This window comes from Rhinopithecus roxellana, chromosome 4, assembly GCF_007565055.1.
Source record: "Rhinopithecus roxellana isolate Shanxi Qingling chromosome 4, ASM756505v1, whole genome shotgun sequence".
Lineage (NCBI taxonomy): Eukaryota > Metazoa > Chordata > Mammalia > Primates > Cercopithecidae > Rhinopithecus > Rhinopithecus roxellana.
The window spans coordinates 158,574,380-158,593,617 of NC_044552.1; the positions used below are offsets into that span (position 1 = coordinate 158,574,380).

Consider the following 19,238-nt stretch of genomic DNA (forward strand, 5'->3'; position numbering starts at 1 on the left):
CTGGTCTCAGACTGCAGCTTCAGCTCGCTCCGCCATGGGGCGCAAGTCCGCCAGCCTCTATGGGCTCAGCTAAGTACGATACCTAGGCTAGAGGGCCCCGTCCGGTCTCCTAGGCAACCACATCAACTTCCGGCTTGAGGGGCGATCCCAGTTGGCGAGAGGCCACATTTCCGCCACGTGACCCACGCATGCGCCTGCTTGCTGGAGCGCCAGCGTCCGTTGATCTGAACACCTGCTGCGTTCTGAAGTTCGCCTTCTCTGCCCCGGCTCGGGGCGGTCCGCTGGGAGGTGGCGCCGGGAGGGACAGCCGTGCCTCGGGGCGGGGCCGCTGCTCGTCTCGGAGCTCCAGAGGTTCCGCTGAGAAGCACGGCGGCAGCAAGACGACTTCTCCGGAGCCGCCGAGCTGGAATTAGAAGTGGAGCTCCGTGGGGCTGGGCCCCCGGCTGCGGGGCAGCGGCTCCTGCAGGCGGAGGCCCCGGCGGATAATGAGCCGGAGCCGGAGGTGGTGGTGGTCTCCCAGCAGAGCGGTGCGACCGGGAGCATGCTGCGGTGGTTCACCACCTCGATGCTGTTTGCTTCCTTCCTGGGTCTGGTGAGAGCCGGTTCTCCAACTCTCCCAGGCCGGGGCGTTCGAGTCTCGCCTTCGCCACTTGCAAACTGACCTTGGGCGCGTTACCTAATCTGTCTGGACCTCAGTTTCATCATCTGGAAATTGGGCACAATTCTAATCTTGGAGGGTTATTGTCAAGTGCAAAATAGATTTTCTGAATGCGTTTTTCAGCTCCAGCAAGGCTTTTTTTTTTTTTTTTTTTTTTGACGGAGTCTTGCTCTGTTGCCCAGGCTAGAGTGCAGTGGCACATCTCGGCTCACTGCAACCTCCGCCTCCCGGGTTCAAGCTCTTCTTCTGCGTCAGCCTTCCGAGTAGCTGGGATTACAGGCGCCTGCCACTAAGCCCGGCTAATTTTTGTATTTTTAGTAGAGACAGGGTTTCGCCATGTTGGCCAGGCTGGTTTCGAACTCCTGACCTCAAGTGATCCGCCCGCCTCTGCCTCCCAAAGTACTGGTATTACAGGCGTGAGCCACCGCGCCCGGCCCAACAAGCCTTCATACAGCTCCTTCTTGGAATGGGAAGGTTGCAAGAAGGGTTGCCCAGATCTTTGGCCGCTGCTCTCCGCACCCACCCACTCAACCCCCAAATTATTACACAGAAAAACCACTTTTCTGGAATTTCTTCCTGGTGGTCTAACTGAATTCAGCCAACCGCTTAATTTTGCAGATAAGGAAATAGGCCCGGAGGGGAAAGTGACTTTCTGGATCACACAGCTGGTTAAGTGATAGAGCCAGAAATTTGTCTCTTACTCTGCCCACAGTCCTATTTATTAATAAAACCAACCTTGAGATTCTTAAATGTTTTTCTTGGAGCAAAGGGCAAGCCTAGAAGCGCCTTTTGCCAAACCCCTGGGCCGCCGCTCAATTCACTTTTCGGAAACCTCCTTCTTATCACTTGATAATTATGATCCTGGGGGAGTTGAGAGGATGAGTCCTCCCAAGAGTCATTTGTGGTCACTTACCATCTCAGGGACTCTGAGCTACAATTGTTTCTTAGAGTATTTTGATTGGGGGCTGTGGGGAGGGGTGAAGAAAGAAATCACTTCAGACTTTTGGTGAGTCGTCACTGACTATCAGGTCCTGTTGTAAATCCTTTGAAAACATTAATTTGATTAGAATCTGTGCTCAGGCTTCTCTCGAAGTACTAGGTGCTTGCTGTGCACCTGGGCCCACATTGGTCCTTAGTCTTGGACTGTTACGGGTTGAGCAGGGGGCGCACCCCATGCATTTAGAGCAGAGCAGGGCAATTAGAATCAGTTATTCTGGAAATGTAGACTGATTGGAAACATTTTTTTCTCTAATTGTCCAGTGAATTTCCTCTGAAAGTCAACTGTAATCCTTCTTGCTGACACTGCATTGTCTTTGAGTAAAGTTTTATTATTAGAGTCATTCTATATTTGGGCGTGTAATATTTTCTAAGCAACCTTTACTGACTAATTCTGATGACTTGGAAGAAAAGTGTAGATTTAGAAACATTTAAATTGTTTATCTCCTGTATGTTTTATATGTATAGTTCAGGGGAAGAACCCCATGTGCATCCAGAAGTATTGCTGTTTAACCACATAAAAAACAGGAATCATATTTTGATGTTTTGATCAATGTTTTGATGTTTTCCAGTGGCTCAGTCAGAACTCAACTATAGTCTCGACCTCACGGCTTAAGCGGTCCTTCCATCTCAGCCTCCCTAGTAACTGGGACTACAGGCATGTGGCACCACGCCTGACTGATTTTTTTATTTTTATTTTTGTAGAGATGGTTGCCTAGGTTGATCTCAAAATCCTGAGCTCAAGCAATCCTACCACCTCTCCCTCCCAAATTGCTGGGATTACAGGTGAAAGCAACCACACCTGACTTAATTTAATTAATTATGATTTTTTTTTTTTGAGACAGAGTCTTGCTCTGTCGCCCAGGCTGGAGTGCAGTGCTGCAGTCTCGGCTCACTGCAACCTCTGCCTCCCATGTTCAAGTGATTCTCCTGCCTCAGCCTCCCAAGTATCTGGGACTACAGGCGCCCACCACCATGCCCAGCTAATTTTTGTATTTTTAATAGAGATGGGGTTTCACTGTGTTAGCCACGCTGATCTCAAACTCCTGACCTCGTGATCCGCCTGCCTTGGCCTCCCAAAATGCTGAGATTACAGGCGTGAGCCACCGTGCCCAACCAATTTAAATTTTTAACACCCAAATTCTTATTTGTGCATGTAGTGTATTTCAAAATATACGAAACCATTTCTTTTTTTTTTTTTGAGATGGAGTCTTGCTCTGTCACCCAGGCTGGAGTGCAGTGGCCGGATCTCGGCTCACTGCAAGCTCCGCCTCCCGGGTTCACGCCATTCTCCTGCCTCAGCCTCCCGAGTAGCTGGGACTACAGGCCCCCGCCACCTTGCGCGGCTAGCTTTTTTGTATTTTTTTTAGTAGAGACGGGGTTTCACCGTGTTAGCCAGGATGGTCTCGATCTCCTGACCTCGTGATCCGCCCGTCTCGGCCTCCCAAAGTGCTGGGATTACAGGCTTGAGGCACCGCACCCGGCCACGAAACCATTTCAAGAATAGTTTTAATACATTTTATTAATCCAGAGTAGTATTTTAAAGGTATTGTTCAGAAAGGAAACAGGATTGCAACAAAAAAAAAATTTTTTTTAAATTGAGAGGTGTCAAAACTTAAAAAAAAAAAGGAGAATTTTAGTCCAAACTGAAAAAACAGTGGTCTAATTCCCTATATCACATTGTAAATCCCAGACCCTCCACCCCCTTTTTTTTTTTTTTATAGTGGAAGAAACTACCACATAGTCAGACATTATTTTAATAAGTAAAAACTTTTGTCTTTTTAAATTTTAGGGATTGAGTGTTGCTATCGTGGGACCCACGCTTCAAGATTTGGCAGCAAACGTGAACCGAAATATCAGTAGCCTGTCTTTCATTTTTGTGGGTCGTGCCTTTGGATATTTGAGTGGCTCTGTGATTGGTGGATTGCTTGTTTATGTCATGAATTACTTTTTACTTTTGGGTAAGTAAATGCTAATTTTAGCTTCTTTATGACTGTCGGGGAATTTACAAGTTGTCCTTGAAAATGTGAAAATACTAGCATGCAGAATGGTTGGCAACTGAAATGGGTAGTGTTTAGGTGTTCTCAATGGCAGTTGAGTTTCCCTGGTACCTGCTTTCACCTTGACAGAGGGAATCTGTGCTGGGGCCCTCTGGAAATTTCGATTAGCTCTAGAATGTGTTAGCAATCCTTAGCCTTCCCAACCACTGTAATTTAGATACCACTCCTGGATCACACACTGATTGTCCAAAAAACTCTGCTTATCAGGGTTTAGCGCAGATTTCCTGGGGTCACCGCAGATTAGAATGAGCTCCTTGAACCTGCCCAGGCTACACACTGGATTGGGAATGAAGAGGGGAGGGGAGGTTGGGTGGACTGATGTAGGCTATCTTTTTGTCCCTGCTGCCCCATGTTGTCGTTGGACAACCCCAGAGTGCTCTGTCTCACCCTGGAAATAGGTGGCAAAGCTTCTTTTTTTTTTTTCGAGACAGGGTTTCCTCTTCCTCTGTTGCCCAGGCTGAAGTGCAGTGGTGCGATCTCTGCTCACTGCAACCTCCACCTCCTGGGCTCAAGCAATCCTCCCATCTCAGCCTCCCAGTTAACTGGGACCACAGGTGCATGCCACCATGCCTGGCTAGGTTTTGTATTTGTAGTAGAGCCAGGGTTTCACCTTGTTGCCCAGGTTGGTCTGGAACTCCTGAGCTCAAAGGATCAGCCTCCCAAAGTGTTGGGATTACAGGTGTGACCCACCACACCTGGCCTGGCAAAGCTTTTAACATATACTTTTTTTGAATAAATTGGAATATTTAGAGAAAATTTAGATTAATATGATAAAATTCTTTGGAAGCAAGAATAATAATTTGTTATTGTAATTAATAAATAATCCCTCTTTTTCCAAAGTGGGTTGAAAGAACATATTTCTTGTATTTTCCTCTCTACTTCCCAAACTAATTTATTTAGTAAATTTTACTACAAACTACTGTAGTAATTGCATTTTATTTTTGTCCTTTTAATTTTTTTCCTCATGTCTAAAAATCCCTGATAGGTTCTTAAATGTGAGTCATTTAATTAATTTTGGCTTGTCTCTTTTGGTATAAAACTTGGCCTTATGGTATAATTTACAGTTTGATTACTAGCAGTGCTGGAAATGTATTTGCGTTATAATTACTTATATTTCATAATCCATAAAGATTATAAAAGATTAAAATGAAATAACCACTTTTAGAAGCAAAAACTCTGATCCACTCATTACCTAATTTAAATTTGACCTGATTTTGCATGTTTGGACATTTATGATGTTGACTTGATCCATAACTGCATGGATATTATTTTTTATAGCTGACTTTCTACCTTCTCAGGAATCTCAATGTTGGCTACCACAGTTGGTCTTTATCTTGTTCCTTTTTGCAAGACAGCAGTATTACTCACTGTCATGATGTGTGTCTTTGGCACTTCAATTGGCGTTCTGGATACAGGTGAGTGAGCTCTTACAATGTCATCTCTGGGAGTAGGGACTTTCTGCTAGAAGAAGTCCGGCAGATGATATTCAGCTGTCACTTGCAATGCCCCCTAAAATGACACATACCTACTAAGTTGGTCATGAGTCACTCAGAATGAATCACCCTTCTAGCAGCTCTTCTTACCAATTAAGGGGAGTGTTTCTGAGCAGCCAACTCTGAAATGAACTTAAAGAATTTTGTTCCATGAGCGATAGTTGATTTACAGTGCTCAAACAGGGAAGGGCCCCTATGTGGGTAATTACAGTGCAGGTGAATAGGCTTTCATCTTAGGTAGAACTTTATCATGCTAGTATGGGAGGAATTGGTGGTTTAATAGGTTAAACCAAGTTTGGAACCGTTATTTGGCTGTGAAAGCATAGAAGCAGCAATCCAACTTGACATGTACCCTGACTTCCAAGCCAAGAGAGATCCATGGTGTGGACTAGGCTCTTTTTCTTTTCTGTCCCCAAAGTTCCTGCCCTCCTGCAGTAGATTCTTTCCCCTATCGTCATGTCTTTTAACACCTACTAAATAACTGCCAGGTAGTTCACGCCTGTAATCCTAACACTTTGGGAGGCCGAGGCGGGCGGATCACCTGAGGTCAGGAGTTCAAGACCAGCCTGACCAACATGGAGAAACCACATCTCTACTAAAAATACAAAATTAGCCAGGCATGGTGGTGTGTGCCTGTAATCCCAGCTGCTCGGGAGGCTGAGGCCGGAGAATTGCTTGATCGCGCCATTGCACGCCAGCCTGGGTCTCAAAACAAACAAACAAAAAACCTACTAAATAACATAGGTGACATTTGTTTACTCCCTAAAACCAGCTTTCTATCCCTCCCTTCCCTGCTCTGCTGTTACATGATCTGTTGGGGAAATATTTTGTTTTACTTCAGGCTTAATGTAGTTATGAAATTATAGGGTAAAATTATATATTTATCTGAAAATATCTGTTAAAAAAAAGAAGATAGCCCAAGATGTGCTGCTTCTTGCCTTTCTCCTTCTAGATATTTAGACAGTATAAATTCAGATGCTAAATGGTGTCCTTATTTCCTCTAATGGGCACACCAGAATCTTGGCGTATTCAGGTTCCTGGATGTGCATTTTGCATCTGTTACATACGTAAGTAATTTTCCTCAAGTGGCTCCCAAGAGCAAGTACAGAAAGCTTTGGTAATCTGGCTACTAGCTGATGAGAAAATTTGGCTTTTAAATGTATATTTAAAATATTAATAAATATATAAATATTTCTTCCCCAGTCTGGTGTTAGAACTTTATTATAAAAAGCTTCTTGCTAATGTGCTTGGCTCTAGGAGGTAGTAGTCTACTAGACTGTAGAATTCGATTTGTGAGTATGTGATGTTATAATGCCTAGAGTTGTCTGATGGTAGTGGGTTAGAGTTCCTTACTCAGAATTGATTTAGTTGCAGTGTTTGATAATTAGAATATTATATGCTTATGCTGTGTAAAATAGACTCACCCCTTTCTGATAAGTGAACTTTTTTTTTTTTTTAAGATAGGTTACTGTGTCTAACTTAAATAGCTTTTCCCATCTTTCATTGACAGGTGGTAATGTCCTTATCTTGGCTCTTTGGGGGGACAAAGGAGCCCCACATATGCAGGCCTTACACTTCTGTTTTGCCTTGGGTGCCTTTTTGGCTCCACTGCTAGCGAAACTGGCACTGGGTCCGACAGCGTCTGCTGAAAACTGCACAGAGTCTGACTTTCATCATCCTGCACTCAACCGATCATCTGAGGCTGACTCAGAAGCTCTGTTTGGAGTACCTAATGATACGAATTTACTGTGGGCTTATGCCATTATTGGTACTTACATGTTCTTAGTTTCTGTTATTTTGTTTGGTCTGTTTTTCAAGAATAGCTCAAAGCAGGAAAAAACAACAGCATCTGCTCAGACATCTCGAAGAGCAAAATATCACAACGCCCTTCTTTGTCTCCTTTTTCTGTTCTTCTTTTTTTATGTTGGAGCCGAGGTAACATATGGCTCTTATGTTTTCTCATTTGCAACCACCCATGCTGGCATGAAAGAAAGTGAAGCCGCTGGGTTGAACTCCATCTTCTGGGGGACATTTGCAGTCTGCAGGGGACTGGCAATCTTTTTTGCTACCTGTTTACAGCCTGGAACCATGATTGTGTTGAGCAACATTGGCAGCCTGACTTCATCTTTGTTTCTGGTGCTTTTTGACAAGAACCCATTTTGTCTCTGGATAGCAACTGCAGTGTATGGGGCTTCAATGGCAACCACGTTTCCCAGTGGTATTTCTTGGATTGAGCAGTACACGACTATCCATGGGAAATCTGCAGCGTTTTTTGTAATTGGTGCTGCCCTGGGAGAAATGGCTATTCCTGCAGTCATTGGAATTCTTCAAGGAAAATACCCTGATTTGCCTGTAGTTCTGTATACCTCTTTGGGAGCATCAATAGCCACTGGTGTTTTATTTCCTGTGCTATATAAATTAGCCACTTCACCTCTTGATCACCAGCGAAAAGAAAACAGAAAGAGTGAGGACCAGAAAGCTTTGCTTTCTCGCTCTGGGCTAAATGAATATGAGGAAGAGAATGAAGAGGAGGAGGCAGAAAAATGGAATGAAATGGATTTTGAAATGATTGAAACGGATGATACAATGAGGCATTCTATAATAGAGACATCTGGAAGTAGTTCGACGGAGCCCACAGCTGAAATCTAGAACCAATATCTGTCCAATCCACTGGTGTTTGAGTCTTCTCCTGCTAATACTGGCAGTTCCATATGAAGCACTTGCCAGAAACCAGGACGAAAGGGACGAACACTTAGAGAAGATGGATTACTCACTGACATCTTTGAATAATTGCCACTTCTAAGGAGGTCATTCAGAGCAGAGCATTAGCAGATTTTCACCATGCTTTGGCGATTAAAATTTTTAGGTCCAAATTGTAGCAAATGCTAAAAAGTTTTGAAATGTTCTGTAATTCCCAGGGTCTTCCGTAAGTAACCAAATGGTCTCGTACACATGCAATAGGATCTTGTTATAAGGCTAGTATTTCACGTGTGACTGATCAGGAAGTATTTTATGGTCTCCACCCCTCAGACCACGCAAAGAAGGCATTTGTTTTTGAGAAGGTGGGTATTGTTCTCACAGAATGAGACCATGTAGGAGTTGAATTGATTGGTTAACAAATTATCAGGTATCAATATTTTTCCAGGAAAGTTGAGAATAGTTTCATAAAAGAGAAATGGAGAGAGACTTTTATTAATTGCTTTACCTTATCTGTAGGGTTGGATCAAAGAATGCTAATGACTCATTTGATTTCTCATTTCAATGAAGAGAACACAGAACAGGGCCCAAGGGGCCTGGCTCCAAGCCTTGACTCCTAGCCCTGCACTCTGTCGTTTAACATAGGCCTTGTTTATCTGGCCTCCTGATCTGTGATTCTAGAAATGAAAATGAGATGATTTCCAAATTGGGAATCCATAAGTTTTAAAGTTTGTGCAAAATGTCTGCTAGAAATTAGTACAAGTGACAGCGCGTTCTTCATTTCAAATGAGAAGTGAAACCAAAATGATAAATAGCTTTAGGAAAGTGCTAATGATAAATGATTACGTCAGTTTAAAGTACTTAATGTTTAATAACTTATTTGAATAATTACCTGAAGAATATATTTTTTTAGTACTGCATTTCATTGACTCTAAGTTGCGCTTTTTGCCCCCATACTGTTAATATCTCTGAAATCAGGACATGTCTTGAAAGTAATCATTTAACATTGTGACATAGTTTAATTGACAGTTTTTTCCCATATGTATATATAAAATAATGTGTTTTACAATCAGTGGCTTAGATTCAGTGAAATACAGTTATTTCATTCAATTATGGAGATGATACTATCTTTACAGACATTTTAAAAAGAAGTTATTTTTATATGCTAGTATTCTCTGTTCAAATGAGATTTGGAGACACTGTGTTCTAATTTTAAGAGCTGTTTCAGTGTTACTAGATTAGTAGTAGGGCTGTCAATGGAGTCTTTCGAGGTCCTTTGCCTACCTTAGGAACAGAGGCTAAGTCTGAGCCTTGCTCAAGATTAGCTTTTCACCAGGTCTGGGTGGTAATCATATCACAGTTACTGTAAACCGCGCTGCAAGTGTAATTTACAGTGAGGCACAGTCTTTTCCAATGATGGAATACTTGTGTCACCCATCCAGGCTTTCTCTTTCCTGAGTCTGAAATACCTGGGAAACCAATTAGAAGGTGACTTGGTGACCTAGAAGTCAAGGATCAGAAAGGGTACTTCATGTGTATATGGCAGAATTGGTGCAGGTGATCCTTTGAAAAATGACTAGAATTGATGGAATTTTGTTTACTTCCTCCAATTTTATGTTGAGTAACTTCTCATTTCTACCTGATTGGAGTAGGCTTCCTTTCTCTTACTTAATTTCTATAAATTTGCCGTTGTTTTATCTTAAGTAAAATACAACGTCTTTCTTGACCATGGCCCATTCACCATATATGCCTGCCACAGTCTTGGTTCATGTCATGACCTAACAGCTTTGGAGAGGGCGGTGACGTTAATGGTAAAAACTCTCTTGCTCTTTTTATTTTTATTTATTTATTGGGGGTGGGGGACAGTGTCTCTCTCACTCTGTCGCTAGGCTAGAGGCAATTGTGTGATCTCAGAGCTCACTGCAACCTCTGCCTCCCTGGTTCAAGTGATTCTTCTGCCTCAGCCTCCTGAGTAGCTGGGATTACAGGCGTGCACCACCATGCCCAGCTAATTTTTGTATTTTTAGTAGAGAGGGGGTTTCACATGTTACCCAGGCTGATCTCAAACTCCTGATCTCAAGTGATCCGCCCACCTCAGCCTCCCAAAGTGTTGAGATTGCAGGCGTGAGCCACCGTGCCTGGCCCTTTTGCTGTTTTTATGGTGTACTTTTCCCATAGTTAGAACTTGGAAATTACTTCTGCTTCACTTACTGCTTTTTCTCAGGTTGTTGGAACCTAGGCAGCAGCAGTTACTTGGCAGCTAGGAGGCTTGCTAGAATAGGAATTCTACCTTCTGCATTTACTGTTACAGGGTAGCAGATGCAGCTCAGGGAGAGAAGGATGATAAGAACATGGCAGAAAAATCTCAAAATCCACACTGGAAAATTCACTATGATTCCACAAACCAAAAAGTGAATGGTCATACGAGATCATAGGCATTGTTAAAGTTCCATATTGGAAGGAAAAGACTTAGTGCAATTCTAAGAGTTAGCATTCAGTTCTTAGGTAAGTGTCTGCTGATACCTAAGTAATTAATACCCAAGTGTTCTATTGCTGGGTAACACATTACCACAAATTGAACACCTTAAAACAACAGACATTTACCATCTCACAGGGCTGCTTCTGTACAGGACCTTACTCTTGTAGACTGAGGTCCGTGTTTCTTGCTGACTCTCAGCTGGGCACCACTCAGCTTCGGGAAGCCTCCCACAGTTCTTGTCCTGTGGCCCTCTCACAGATGCCTCTCACAACATGGCAGTTTCTTCAAAGCAAGCAGGAGAATCTCTAAATGAGTCTTGTATGACGTTATGTCATTATGGGAATAACATCCCATCACTGTTGCCGTATTCTAGTGTCTAGAAGCAAGGTACGAGTTCCACCCAAACTCAAGGGGAGAGGCTAGAACAGGGATGTGACTCACTGGGGGTCACCATAGAGCGTGCCTGCCACGCACAGGTACCTGCAAAATAGAGATTCTCAAAAGAGCTAGAAACTGAGCTAAGAGCAGGACATGACGGCTCACACCTGTAATCCCAGCTACTCAGTTTCTTGAGCAGCTGGCACTACAGTTGCATGCCACCTTACCTGGCTTTTTTTTTTCAGAGACAAGGTCTCATTTCGTTGTCCAGGCTGGTCTTAAACTCCTGGCTTCAAGCAATCCTTCTGCCTTAGCCTCCCAAATGCTAGGATTACAGGTGTGAGCCACCATACCCCACCCTGTGACTGTTCTTATATATTGCTCTTATGTCTTCCTTTGCTTGGATTTTTAATTGCAGAATGTGTTTAGTAGATTCTGTAAATTTATTGCAGTTTGCCTTTGATACATTTGGTTATGCTTTAGTTAACGGGTGGCCTGGAGGAATGTTTTGAAGTTAGATGACAGGGGCCGGCTTTTAGCTCAGAATAACTTTTTTTGTTTTTGTTTTTTAGACAGAGTCTTGCTCTGTCGCCCAGGCTGGAGTGCAATGGCATGATCTTGGCTTACTGCAACCTCCGGCTCCTGGGTTCAAGCGATTCTCCTGCCCTAGCCTCCCGAGTAGCTGGGATTACAGGGGTGCACCACCATGCCCAGCTAGTTTTTGTATTTTTAGTGAACACGGGGTTTCACCATGTTGGTCAGGCTGGTCTCGAATTCCTGACCCCGTGATCTGCCTGCCTCGGCCTCCCAAAGTGCTGGGAATACAGGTGTGAGCCATTGCACCCGGTCAGCTCAGAACAACTTGTTGAGATTATATGATACTTTTCCAATAAAAATTATTTAATTTTGATAAAATATACTTAATGGAAAATGTACCTTTTAACATTTTAAATTGTACAGTTCAGTGGCATTGAGTATATTCACGTTGTTGTGCAACCATCACTACCACTCATCCACAGAACATTTTTTACCTTGCAAAACTGAAACTCTGTGCCCTTAAACAATAACTGCCATTCTACGCCCCCATCCCAGGCCTTGGCAACCACCGTTCTACTTTGTCTGTCTATGAATTTGACTACTCAGAGTACGTCATGTAAGTGGGGTCATACAGTTTTTGTCCCTTCATTACTGGCTTCTTTCACTTAACATAATGTCTTCAAGGATCACCCTTATTGTAGCATGTAGCATTAGAATTTCTTTCCTTTTTAAGTCTGTATGATATACCTTTGTATATACATACTACATTTTGTTTCTTCATCTGTCAATGGACATTTGTGTTGCTTCTACATTTTGGCTGTTGTTAATACGCTGCTGTGAACATGTGTGTACAACTTTGTCTTGGAGATCTTGTTTTCAGTTCTTTTGAGATATATACCCATAAGTGGAATTGCTGGATCTTACGGTAATTTTGTTTTTAATATTTTGTTGTGTTTGTGTTTTTTGTCTTAGACTTTTTCCCTTAAGTTTTTCCAGAAGAGAGCAAGTTTAGGAAGAGAATAGAGAAACACATACTTTTAAAGTACTATCTCAGACTTTAGGCCCACTATGATCATGTCAGTAGCACCCATGTACTGAATAAGTGAACTCAAAGAAAGGTTATGTCGGGCAACTACCTCAGAGTTTTGTTATCTCTGCTTGCAATTTTGTTTAGTCATTGAACAAGTGCTTGAGGGCTTACTGCATGTGAGGTTCTGTAGACTAAGTATTAATTAGCTTTCTTTTTTGTCCTTGCAGTAGCAGGTACAGCTTTGATCTCAGTTTTCTGCCAAATGAATGGTTCTGTGTTTTGTGCTCATTCATTTACAAACAGAGATCCTTCTGACCACCTTGGAACCAGAAGGTGTATGGTCAGAGAACTATAAACGGGCTGCTCTCTGCCTCTCTCACAGCAGTTCTGCCCCTCCTTGGGACCACATGTTTTCTGCATTCCTGGCCTATCCTCTGTGTATCTCTGGTCCCAATTCCAGGGGAAACCTGTTTGACTTGAGTAGATGCCATTGCCCTTATTGGGCCTTGCCTCAGGAGTTGCTGGTTAGCCTATGAAGGGGTTCCCTTTGGGTTGATGACATTGTTCCCATCCAGAAAGTGGCTACTTCTACCCTCCTACTCCCACCACTCTGCATGTAGGAGCTGTTATCATGAAAAGAGAATTTCCACTGTCTGCTCTGTACCAGAGAAGTGCTAGGCTTCATAAATATTGGTAATGGATGTCTGAATGGGATGCAAGTTGGCAGGCCCTGGGATGGATGGCCTGGTTCATCTGCATCAGAACTGGAAAAACAAAATCACACCAAATTGCAGACTTTTTTGGAAGAGCATATTAGACAAGGTTTGTGGACTGTTTGATTTTTACCAAGAAAGAAAGCTTTCTCCTAAGAGGGTAAGATTTCTACTTGAGTGAACTCTAAGAGGAGTCCCAGTTTGCAAGACATACTATTACAGTTCTTATCTGTGTGGACCAGAAGGTTTTCCAAATCCATGTATTTCAGTTATCTAACATATTTACTGAGTATTTACCATGTTCAGTAACCAGGTCCCTGGGAATATAACAGGAGAAGGCAGATGAGATCCTTGCCTTCACCAAGCTTATGTTTTTCTATTCCGAGTAAAATTTGCCATGACAAAATTTCTGTCAGCAGAAGAGCCAGCCGCTCTTACTGCACTAGGTTTTGCCCAGTTTTAGAAACGGAAAGTAGCTGAACTCTTGGCTCCTTGGTGTGTGTTTTTGTTTGTCCATTTCTAGTGCTTGTATATGTCTCTGGGGCAATTTTTGATTTAGAGTTTTGTAGAAATTATTTGGAACCGTGTAGTTGAGGTGAATATAGGTAAGAAGGCTTAAGAAGCCTACAACAACGGAGTCTGACACCAACTTTTGAGATTTATTCAGTGCAGCCAAGAGAATATATTTATGGTCAAACTAGATCTTGGATTACAGTTCCAAAGACCCTTGGGCTGACAGAGCAGGTTCTCATTTCTTAGCCCTTTCCCTTGTCACTTGCAGTGAACTCTGCCCCCAGGAGCAGAGTATCCAGTTCTGTGTCCAAGCACCCTGTGAATCTTTACTCTTGTTGAAGAAACACTCAGAGACAGAAGCATTTAGAAAAGGAAAAGTTGACCTGCAAAGAGCGCAAGAGAGTGACTGGCTTGCCAAATAAAAAACGTAAGTATTTGAAGGAAAAAATGGAAAACCACCAAGGTTTCTGAGTTTGCATTAGACTGTTCATGGTGGAAAAACAGTAACTGCCTCACGTAATTATTATATTCACAAAGGCATGGCACATCTTCAGAATGTAGTACAGCAAAAACCAAGGATAAAATTTCTTAGGGAGTCCAGGTTTATGGGAAACATTCAAGGTTTTATTGTTTTTTAGATCAGAAACGGTTAGATGACCCTATCGTTTTTGTTTTGTCTCAGGGTGCAAATTCTTTCTTTTCTGATGGTGACTGATACAGTTTGGCTGTGTCCCCACCCAAATCTCATCCTCAATTCCTGTGTGTTGTTGGAGGGACCTGGTGGGAGGTACCTGAATCATGGGAGCAGGTCTTTCCCGTGCTGTTCCTGTGATAGAGATCTGATGGTTATTATAAGGGCGAGTTTTCCTGCACAAGCCCTCTTTTTGCCTGCTGCCATCATATAAGATGTGAATTGCTGCTCCTTGCCTTCCGTCATGGTTGTGAAGCCTCCCCAGCCATGTGGAACTGTAAGTCCAATAAACCTCTTTTGTAAATTACCTAGTCTCAGGTCTGTCTTCATCAACAGCGTGAAAACACACTAATACAGTGATATAGAAAGTTCTTAGTCTTACTGAAGCAGAGGAAAGTGACATTTTGCTTCTACACCCTCCAGAATTCATAAGCTCAAGAAGGAAAGAGGACCCAAGGGAAAAATGTGATTGCAAAATGTGTTCTTGTCCTCTGCCCAAGTGATTAACCTTTACTCCAGTGGTTTTTAAACCTGGGTGCTGTTAGAATCACCTGGCAGTGTTTAAAAATGGCTGATGCCCAGCATTTTAACTTAAATACCAATTTGATTGGTCTGGAGTGGATTCTGAGTATGGATATTTTAAAAAGTAACTCTTCCCCAATCCCCTGTAATTGTAATGTGCAGCCAGGATTGAGAACCACTGCTTTCATCAGTGCACAAAACTGGATTTTCTACTAGTCACAGTGGTTTTTTCTTAGGCTGATTTACAGATTGATTAAGTTATGCTGCTTTTGTAGATCCTTGAACTTCTGTGCACTTTCTTAAAGGAAAACTGGAGAGGAAGAGGTCTTCTGTATTCTATTCCCTCCACTGCTGTTTGGTCCAATGCAGGAAATAATCAACGCTGTTGTTTGAAGTCCTTCCTAAAACAAAAGCTCAGATCTTTTGGAGCTTGCCCTTCTAGACAGGTTTTCATCAATCAGTTTTGATTTGGGGGACTTACAGGGGTAGGAATGATCTTGTAGGTTTACTATATCTGAATTTAAGACTACTCACCTAGGCTGGGTGCGGTGGCTCACACCTGTAATCTCAGTGCTTTAGGAGGCCAAGGCAGGAGGATACCTTGAGCCCAGGAGTTCAACACTTCAGTGAGCCATGATCACACCACTGCATGAGCGAGACTCCATCTCAAACAGAAAAAATAGACTACTCACTATTTACATAGCTCTGTACCATATAAAAGCTTGTTTGAATAAAATACTGATAACAATAGTGATGTTGGTCGAAGATTCATGTTTCAGTTTCACTGATTTTGAATTGGTACATAATAGTTATGCATAATTATGTGTTCCCTGTGATAATTTGATACATGCATACAATGTGTAATGAGCAAATCAGGGTAGTTGGGATATCCATCGCCTCAAATATTTATCATTTCTTTGTGTTGGGAACATTCCAAATCTCCTCTTGCTGTTTTGGAATATACAATAAATTAGTGTTAACTGTAGTCACCCTACTGTGTTATCAAACACTAGAACTTATTCCTTCTGTCTTAACTGTATTTATGTATTCGCTAACCAATCTGCTGCCCTCTGCTCTGTCCCCTACCCTTCCCAGACTCTGGTAATTATCATTCTACTGACTACCTCCATGAGATTAATTTTTTAGCTCCCATGTCTGAGTGAGAACATGCAATATTTGTCTTTCTGTTAAGTGAAATAACTCCCTTAACATAGTGTCCTTCAGTTTCATCCGTGTTGCTGCAGATGATAGGATTTTATTTTATTATGACAATGATATTCCATCATGTATATACCACATTTTCTTTATCCATTCATCTGCTGAAGGACACTTAGATTGATTCCATATTTGGTCATTATGAATATTGCTGCAGTAAACATGGGAGTGCAGCTATCTCTTTGATACACCAATCTCCTTTCCTTTGGATATATACCCAGCAGTGGAATTGCTGCATCATATGGTAGTTCTATTTTTAGTTTTTTGAGGAATCTCCATACTGTTTTATGTGGTGACTGTACTAATTTACATTTCTCCAACAGTGTAGGAGCATTCCACTTTCTCCACATTCTGGCCAGCATCTCTTTATTTTCTGTTCTTTTGATTGTAGCCATTGTAACTGGGGTGAGGAGATAGCTCGTGGTTTTGATTGCATTTTACTGATGATTAGTGATGTCAGGCATTTTCTTTCTTTCTTTTCTTTTTTTTTTTTTCATAATCAGTTTCTGCTTATCCAGAACATTTTTCATTACATGTTGGCCACTAGTATGTTTTCTTTTGACAAATGTCTATTTAGCCAGCCATAGTGGCTCATGCCTGTAATCCAAGCATTTTGGGAGGCTGAGGCGGGTGTATCGCCTGAGGTCAGGAGTTTTGAGACCAGTCTGGCCAACACAGTGAAACCCCATCTCCACTAAAAACACAAAAAATTGGCTGGGTGTGGTGGTGGTCACCTGTAATCCCAGCTACTAGGCAGGCTGAGGCAGGAGAAGTGCTTGAACCCGGAGGCAGAGGTTGCAGTGAGCTGAGATCACGCCATTGCACTCCAGCCTGGGTAACAAGAGCGAAACTCCATCTCAAAAATAAAAAATAAAAAGGTCTATTCAGATCTTATGTAAAAATCAGATTACTTGGTTTCTTGTGTGTTTTTGCTATTGAATTGTTGAGCTCCGTATGTATTCTGATTGTTAATCCCTTGTCAGGTGGGTAGGGTTTTTTTGTTTGCTTTTGTTTGTTTGTTTTTGAGAAGGGGTCTCACTCTGTCACCCAGGTTGGAGTGCAGTGGCACGATTTCAGCTCACTGCAACCTCTGCCTCCCTAGTAGCTGGGACTATAGGCTTGTGCCACCACACCTGGCTAATTTTTGTATTTTTAGTAGAGACGGGGTTTTACCATGTTGGCCAGGCTGGTCTCAAACTCCTGACCTCAAGTGATCCACCCGCCTTGGCCTCCCAAAGTGCTGGGATTACAGGCGTGAGTCATTGTGATGGGTAGTTTGCAAACATTTCCTCCCATTCTGCGGGTTCTTTGTTGATTGCTTCCTTTGCTGTTCAGAAGCTTTTTAGCTTGATGTAATTCCATGTATCAAGTTTTGCTTTTGTCACCTGTGCTTTTGAGCCCTTACCCTCAAAAAGTCTTTGCCCAGACCAATGTCTGGAAGTGTTTACCCATGTTTTCTTTCAGTAGTTTCATAGTTTTAGGTCTTATATTTTAGTCTTAAATCCATCTGGACTTGATTTTTGTATAGAGTGAGAGGTAGGGGTTTAGTTTCACTATTCTGCATATAGATGCCCAGTTTTCCCAGCACTATTTTTCTCAGAGATTGTCCTTTCCCCATTGAATATTCCTGGCACCTTTGTTGAAAATGAGTTGGCTGTAAATGTCTAGATTTATTTCTGGGCTCTCTATCCTGTTGCACTGGCCTATGTATCTGTTTTTATGCCAGTTTCAGTCATGTTTAAAAATGAGTTTGGCATCTCTACCTCAGAACTTAGTCAATAATATGTCCAGAGTTTAGACTGTGAGTGCTCCAAAATTTATGTGATGGTTGTATTGGGTTCCTAAAATAGGAAGAGTATTTGTACTTCACATAGAGTTTTGAAAATGACATATAAGTTGTCTAGTGATATCTAACATCTTTGGTAACATCCGGTCTACCAAACAGCTGTTACTCACTGCATGTCTTAGTAAATGTTTTACTTGAATAATAATTTCCTAATTGAGATGATGATAGATGTTTCTGTTTTAGAGTGGAAAAGTTTTCAAATTGCATGTCAGGCAGAAATTGAGATCCTTCTCCTGACTTCCCTTCCCTGCGGGTTCCAGCAGCTGAAAGCCTGCACCTAGTGGCCACAGCCCTATTTGTACTTGTTTAAAACAACTATAGTGATAATCTGGTTAAACAGTTCTAACTTGGAGCATGAGTCAGGTGTTTCCCCATGTTCCCCATAAAACCTCCCTATCCTCCTTTACACTTTCTGAGTCTCATACACTTGGTGTATGAGAGGCAAGTGAAAGGGGAAACCCTTTATTTACCACCGTGAGCACATCAGGAGAAAGATCCAACCTCATGATTTCAATTACCTCCCACTGGGTCCCTCCCATGACGTGGGAATTGTGGGAGCTACAATTCAAGGTGAAATTTGGGTGGGGACACAGCCAAACCATGTCATTCCACGGCTGTGGACATTCCCTCCCAATCTCATGTCCTCACATTTCAAAACCAATCATGTCTTCCCAACAGCCCCCCAGAATCATAACTCATTTCAGCATTAACTCAGAAGTCCACAGTCGAAAGGCTTTTCTGCGACAAGGCAAGTCTCTTCCATCTATGAGCCTGTAAAATCAAAAGCAAGTTAGTTACTTCCTAGATACAATGCAGGTACAGGCGTTGGGTAAATACAGCCATTCCAAATGGGAGAAATTGGCCAAAACAAAGGGGCAAGAGACCCCATGCAAGTCTGATATCCAGCAGGGCAGTCAAATCTTTTTTTTTTTTTTTTTTGAGATGGAGTCTCGCTCTGTTGCCCAGGCTGGAGTGCAGTGGCCCGATCTCAGCCCACTGCAAGCTCTGCCTCCTGGGTTTATGCCGTTCTCCTGCCTCAGCCTTCTGAGCAGAGTAGCTGGGACTACAGGCACCTGCCACCTCGCCTGGCTATTTTTTTGTATTTTTTGGTAGAGATGGGGTTTCACTGTGTTAGCCAGGATGGTCTCGATCTCCTGACCTTGTGATCCACCCATCTCGGCCTCCCAAAGTGCTGGAATTACAGGCTTGAGCCACCCATGCCCAGCCAGGGCAGTCAAATCTTTTTTTTTTTTTTTTTTTTTGAGATGGAGTCTCGCTGTGTCCCCAGGCTGGAGTGCAGTGGCGCGATCTCGGCTCACTGCAAGCTCCGCCTCCCGGGTTCACGCCATTCTCCCGCCTCAGCCTCCGAGTAGCTGGGACTACAGGCGTCCGCCACCAGGCCCAGCTAGT

General features: G+C 42.7%; 1 protein-coding gene across 1 annotated transcript; it reads left to right on the forward strand.

Moving 5' to 3' along the window:
- The first annotated feature begins 143 nt into the window (after nucleotides 1-143).
- Nucleotides 144-9,613, forward strand: MFSD4B (major facilitator superfamily domain containing 4B). Its single transcript, XM_010371657.2, has 4 exons — nucleotides 144-592; nucleotides 3,447-3,615; nucleotides 5,013-5,129; nucleotides 6,718-9,613. The coding sequence occupies exons 1-4, from the start codon at nucleotides 542-544 to the stop codon at nucleotides 7,854-7,856; spliced, it is 1,476 nt and encodes a 491-aa protein (XP_010369959.2). The 5' UTR covers nucleotides 144-541; the 3' UTR covers nucleotides 7,857-9,613.
- The last annotated feature ends 9,625 nt before the right edge of the window (nucleotides 9,614-19,238 follow it).

Excerpts from the sequence above, each read along its gene's own strand:
- MFSD4B (XM_010371657.2), top strand. The coding sequence starts at position 542 with ATGCTGCGGTGGTTCACCACCTCGATGCTGTTTGCTTCCTTCCTGGGT. Across the intron at positions 3,616-5,012 it reads GAATTACTTTTTACTTTTGG|GAATCTCAATGTTGGCTACC; the intron begins GTAAGTAAATGC and ends CTACCTTCTCAG. Across the intron at positions 5,130-6,717 it reads AATTGGCGTTCTGGATACAG|GTGGTAATGTCCTTATCTTG; the intron begins GTGAGTGAGCTC and ends TTTCATTGACAG.